The following is a 6261-nucleotide window of genomic DNA, read 5'->3' on the forward strand; positions in this document are numbered from 1 at the left end:
TTATGTATGTGTATGTGAGAGATGCAAAGGGGAGGCAGATAAAACAGACAAATAATTATCTTCCAATTGTAAATTCAATTAATAATGCCTAAGAAGAAGAGCAAAGGTAGCATGCCATTTTGGAAATACAGATAACAAAACAGTGAATGGAAGTGGTTTTTCTGTGGGGCACATGAAATGGGGGGAGGATCGGGGGTCTTTTTTGTTTGTTTTCCTTTTATTTTATCTTAGTAATAACTGTTTAAGAACAGCCCAACTCAAACTAAGTTCAAAACTTTGATTACAAATACAGATATTGGCCACGCTCCATAGCTCACACCTGTAATCCAAGCACTTTGGGAGGTTGAGGCAGGTGTATCACCTGAGGTCAGGAGTTCGAGACCAGCCTGACCAACATGGTGAAACTTCATCTCTACGAAAAATACAAAAACCAGCCAGGCATGGTGGCAGGTGCCTGTAATCCGGGCTACTTAGTAGGCTGAGGCACGAGAATCACTTGAACTCAGGAGGCAGAGGTGCCACCAGAGATGACAGAGATGACACCACTGCACTCCAGCTGGCGTGACAGAGTGAGTCCCTGTCTAAAAATATATATATATATATATATTTTTTTATATATATATATATATTTTATATATGTATATAAAAGACACACACACACACATACAGGTACTACTTGAAAAAAGAAAAGCCTCCATGTATTTTTTTATTGTTGTTTTGTTTTTTGTTTTAATCTCCATGTATTTTTTTGTTTGTTTTTTGAGACAGAGTCTTGCTCTGTCACCCAGGCTGGAGTACACTGGCACAACCTCAGCTCACTGCAACCTCTGCCTCCCAGATTCAAGCAATTCTCCTCTCTCAGCCTCCCGAATAGCTGGGACTACAGGTGCCCACCACCACACCCAGCAAATTTTTGTATTTTTAGTAGAGAGGGGGTTTCACCATATTGGTCAGGCTGGTCTTGAACTCCTGACCTCAGATGATCCGCCTGCCTTGGCCTCCCAAAGTGCTGGGATTGTAGGCGTGAGCCACCACACCCCGCCAAAAAGTCTTCATGTATTGTCTCTTCCTTATTACTCTGAGATAATCCCAGGACAGGTGGACAACAAATGAATTTGTGATTATGATTTGTGTGCTCACTCCCTTGTCTCAATAAAAACAGGCTGTAAGCCCTTCTCAAGGGCAGCCAGCATGTCTGGTGTGCATGCCGCAGTCTGCTCAGCACCAAGCAGGCACTAGGCACACACTTGCCAAATTAATGGTGATATGGATAAGACAGGCTCCCATCTTTTTTTTTTTTTAATAGAAACAGGGTTTCACCATGTTGGTCAGGCTGGAACTCCCGACTTCAGGTGATCCGCCCACCTCAGCCTTCCAAAGTGCTGCGATTATAGGTGTGAGCCACTGCGCCCGGCCGACAGGCTCCCATCTTTACAAACACCCGTAGAACTAAAGTATTTATAGACTAAATGACCCAGTGTCCGAGAATGGCTTTAAAATACTCCATACAAAAAGAACTGTGGAAAAAAGATAAAACAAGATTGGCAAAATGTTCATAAGGAGTGATGGGGACATAGGGTTTATACAAGCCTATTTTTGTGCATGTTAGAAAATTCCCATAATAAAACAGCAACAAGAACATTTACACAGATAGAGGATCAGAATGAAGAGTCGGCATCATGGCATAAACATATAAAATTCAGAGTCTGGTGTTCAGCAAGGCTGTTGTTACAAGAAGTATGTAAATAAAAATGAGGGATCAGGGGAAGAAAAATTTGTCAAAGGCAAACATATGCCAGGGACTTTAAATCAGCTCAATAAGTTCACTAAAAGCTGACTGGGCCAGGTGCAGTGGCTCATGCCTGTAATCCCAGCACTTTGGGAGGCCAATGCAGGCAGATCACCTGAGGTCCAGAGTTCGAGACCAGCCTGACCAACATGGCGAAACCTCATCTCTACTAAAAATACAAAATTAGCCAGGCATGGTGGCACATGCCTGGGCAACAAGAGTGAAACTCCGTCTCAAAAAAAAAAAAGCTGACTGAAAGGAGTCTCAGAGGTACTTAGTGAAGATGTAGTAGGGGGATGTTGAATGAAATACTGCTGGAGTTGCTGAGAAATTTAATATATATATTTTCTTTTTTTAGATGGAATCTTGCTCTGTCACTCAGGCTGGAGTGCAGTGGCATGATCTCAGCTCTCCACAACCTCTGCCACCTGGGTGCAAGCAATTCTCCTGCCTCAACCTCCTGAGTAGCTGGGATTACAGGTGCATGCCACTGCACCCAGCTAATTTTTGTATTTTTAGTTTCACCATGTTGGCCATGCTGGTCTTGAACTCCTGACCTCAAGTGATCCGCCTGCCTCAGCCTCCCAAAGTGCTAGGATTATTGGCGCGAGCCACCACACCTGCACCCCCCCCCCCTTTTTTTTGTTTGAGACAGGGTCTTGCTCTGTCACTCAGAGTGCACTGGTGTGAACATGGCTCACTGCAGCCTTGACTTCCTGGGCTCAAGAGATCCTCCTGCCTCAGCCCCTTATGTAGCTCAGACCAAAGCTATACACCAACACCCCCAGATAATTTTTTTTAATATTTTGTAGAGACGAGGTCTTACTATGTTACCCAGGCTGGTGGTCTCAAACTCCTGGGCTCAAGCGATCCTCCTGACTTAAGTCTCCAAAAGTGCTGGGATTACAGGAATGAGCTACTACACCTGACCAAAATTTAGTATTTCATGTTCCAAATATATAGTACCCAAAGGAGGTGAAAATCCCCAATTTCTTTTCTTTTCTTTTTTTTTTTTTTTGAGACAGAGTTTCGCTCTGTCACCCAGGCTGGAGTGCAGTGGCACAACTTGGTACTGCAACCTCTGCCTCCCAGGTTCAAGAGATTCTCCTGCCTCAGCCTCCTGAGTAGCTGGGATTACAGGCACACACCACCATGTCCAGCTAATTTTTGTATTTGTAGTAGAGACGGTGTTTCACCATGTTGGTCAGGCTGGTCTCGAACTCCTAACCTCGTGATCCGTCCCCCTCTGCCTCCCAAAGTGCTGGAAAACCCCCAGTTTCAAAGGCTCATAGCACAGTAGTGAATGATCCAAGCTGAGTCAAACTAGACTGGGTTTGATCCTGGCTCCAACAGGTACTGTGTGACTGTGGAAAAGTTGCTTAGTCCATTTAAGCCTTGGTTTTCTGTAAACTGGGGATAGTAATAGTATGTATGAGATACAGTTGCTGGGAACCATATCTGAAAAGTATCTAGAAACTTCCTTCCTGTAAAGGCTAGAAGATTCAGTAAGATGACCAATGAGATGTGTGAGGTGAGGAGGAATCAGAGGTACTTCTAGGACTCCAGCTTCCATTACAAGCAGGTGGAAGCTACTTGCTCCTCTCCCAACCCTCCTGCTCAGTAAAGTTTGTTCAGACCAAAGCCTTTGGCTTCATCTCTGACTTCTCTATTTCTCTCACACCCAACATCCCGCCCAATCAATCAACTTTCATTCAACAGATATTCACTGATGCCAGCCAGTGTTCTAAGTACAGGGAATGCAGCAAGGCAAAAACACCTGCCTTGTGAAGCTGCATCTAGAGGGAGAAAAAGGTAATAAATAAGAAAAATAAGCAAAATATATCATATGTTAGATTATAAGTATTAAGGAGTAAAATAAAGCTGGGAAGAAGGCTGGGCGTGGTGGCTCACGCCTATAATCCAAGCACTTTGGAGGCCAAGGCGGGCGGATCACCTGAGGTCGGGAGTTCAAGACCGGCCTGACCAACATGGTGAAACCCCGTCTTTAAAAAAAGAAAAAAAGCTGGGAAGAGTAACAGAAGCACAGGGGATAACAGTTGCAATCTTAGACAAATCTGTCAGCAAGCTGTATCGGTGGTGGCACATGCCTATAGTCCTAGCTACTTGGGAGGCTGAGGCAGGCAGATCACTTGAGCCCAGGAGGCTGAGGCTGCAGTGAGCTGTGATCATGCCACTGCACTTCAGCCTGGGTGACAGAGTGTGACCCTGTCTCAAAAAAATTAAATTAATTAAAAAAAGTATGGGGTAAGTTCCATTTGTTTGGAAGCTGAGGGAAAGGAATTGGTAGAATGAGAAATTGAAGATCTGAAAGTGAAAAACAAGCACTAGAAAAGGTATGGCATTAAGGGCATCAAATACTATAGCTTTAGGGTAGCAGAGACACCTCTGCCTCTGAAGCAGTGGGCAACGGGAAGCATAGGTAAATATATAAAGCAGTGAGACAGTTGAGAAGTACTCTGACAGGCTGTGATTTTTGATGATACAGATCCTGACTGAAGGGGGCAGACTCTAAGGAGAGAAGTAGTGTAGCCATTATTGAAATTTAGAATAAAAATGGTTAAAAATACCCAGACTGTCTTGGAACAATGAAAGGCTGGCAGGGGCTCGAAACCCTAAGTGCATGATGGAGCTAATCAGCATGGCTTTTTTTTTTTTTTTAAAGACAGAGTCTCACTGTGTCATCCGGGCTGGAATACATTGGCGGGATCTCAGCTCACTGCAAACTCTGTATCCTGGATTCAAGTGATTCTTCTGCCTCAGCCTCCCAAGTAGCTGGGATTAAAGACACATGCTACCGTGCCTGGCTAATTTTTTGTAGTCTTAGTAGAGATGGGGTTTCACCATGTTGGCCAGGCTGGTTTTGAACTCCTGGCCTCAAGTGATTACCCTGCCTCAGCCTCCTAAAGTGCTGGGATTACAGACGTGAGCCACCGCGCCAGGCCCAGCATGGCTCTTTGATGTTTCCCTGGTGGTGTTTCGGGGCCTAATCACAGCTGCAATGAAAATAGCTGGCTGAATTAATAGAAAACTGACAATGGACAGGGCAGAGAAAAGAGAAAGGGCAGGGGGGCTAGGGACATGAAGGGCTGCTAAGAATGGGACTGAACCAACCCAGAGATCCCCCAACTCAGGATCCAAACGCTTTCACTGTGGTGAGGACTGGGCCTAACAACCAGAGTCTCTCTGTGGCAGGCAGCTGAGGACTTAGGGCAGAGGCCAAGGAGTTGGCTTTTATGCTGAGCACAGAGGGAAGCCAGTGATGGCCTCTCAGGTAAACTCCAGAATAAAGCATTTTAGAGGGTGACTGGCAACTGCCTGGAGTAGCCTCAAGGGAGATGGAGCCACGGGAGGGGTGGTAAGGAAGAAGGGGTTTCAGAAACCCTCAGCTAATCTGAAGACCTGGACACAGGGGTGAAATGGGACTTTGTAAGCAGTTCAGAAAGGAGTAATGTATTTAGGGCCTCAGGAGTAGGGGTGGAGAGTGCTGGCAGAGCCACTCCTGAGATGTACACTGATACAACACAATGTTTATGATATAAGCCAAGGGGAGCCTAAAAGGGCTCAGGCTCTTTGCTTAAAGTGTGGTTTAAAGGAGCTTTCAAGGCAAAACTCAAGAGCCTTACTAAAGGATTAACTGTACAATTATTCCAATTTAAGGAATCAGAGGATTACACCTAAGTCGACTGGCATGATATGTTTTGTAAAGGCTGACTTTAATAGGGTTCAGTTTCCTGTATCAAATTTTCATAAAGACTGAAAGTGTGATATAAGTATGAATTTATTGACATGAACTTCCTTTAGCTATTATTCTAACACAGGGTATCAAAGAGCTGAAGACAATGATACTAAACCCACAGGAACTGAAGTTTGCAAGGCTCCCTCCCTACCAGAGAGAAAGGGGAGAGGGGGAGAAAGAGAGAAAGAGAGAGAGAGAGAAATATGAACAAATCTTTTAAAAAGAATCTGGAGAATGCTTTCAACTACAGGAAGTAGTAATGACAGTTTGACAATTTATGCATTTTTTTTCCAGAAACATATATCTATTCCATAGATACCAAATCGATTACCATATAATTGAGTTTGAAAGTATACAAAATATTTGTTGTTCTTACATACTGAAATTAAAACCTAATTTTAAAAAGTGCACAGTAAAAACAGCATAAGGAAACCTACTATATCCATGATATATGTATTGTTTTCCATTTACTGCCGACATCAACTTCTGTATTTGTCTCACTGGTTACAAATATGTTTTAAATATTTCAAGGCCATTTCCAACACTGACTAGTGTACTAGGTCCAACAATACTTCAGCTTCCTGAAGGCAGCCAGCATGGACGTGGTCGCAGCCTTGCGGCTCTGTGCAGCAGGAGCAGCTCTGCAAAGAACAGTCGCCAACCAGCTATTTGAAAACTATCGACTCTTGTTCTTTTTAGAATTCCCCTGTGCAAA

The 6261-nt window shown here is 44.0% G+C and overlaps 1 protein-coding gene across 6 annotated transcripts in view; it reads right to left on the reverse strand.

The window, feature by feature from the left end:
* Window positions 1-5570: 5570 nt before the first annotated feature.
* Window positions 5571-6261, reverse strand: part of PPP1R21 (protein phosphatase 1 regulatory subunit 21) — an 87833-nt gene continuing 87142 nt past the window's right edge. For all 6 annotated transcript variants that reach the window (XM_017548521.2, XM_017548520.2, XM_017548519.2 and 3 more), the window contains one exon: window positions 5571-6252. In XM_017548521.2, coding sequence (XP_017404010.1) covers window positions 6223-6252 — 30 coding nt within the window. In that variant the 3' untranslated portion in view covers window positions 5571-6222. The remainder of the gene's footprint in view (window positions 6253-6261) is intronic.

The sequence above is a fragment of the Cebus imitator genome, unplaced genomic scaffold, assembly GCF_001604975.1.
Source record: "Cebus imitator isolate Cc_AM_T3 unplaced genomic scaffold, Cebus_imitator-1.0 Scaffold209, whole genome shotgun sequence".
Taxonomy (NCBI): Eukaryota; Metazoa; Chordata; class Mammalia; order Primates; family Cebidae; genus Cebus; species Cebus imitator.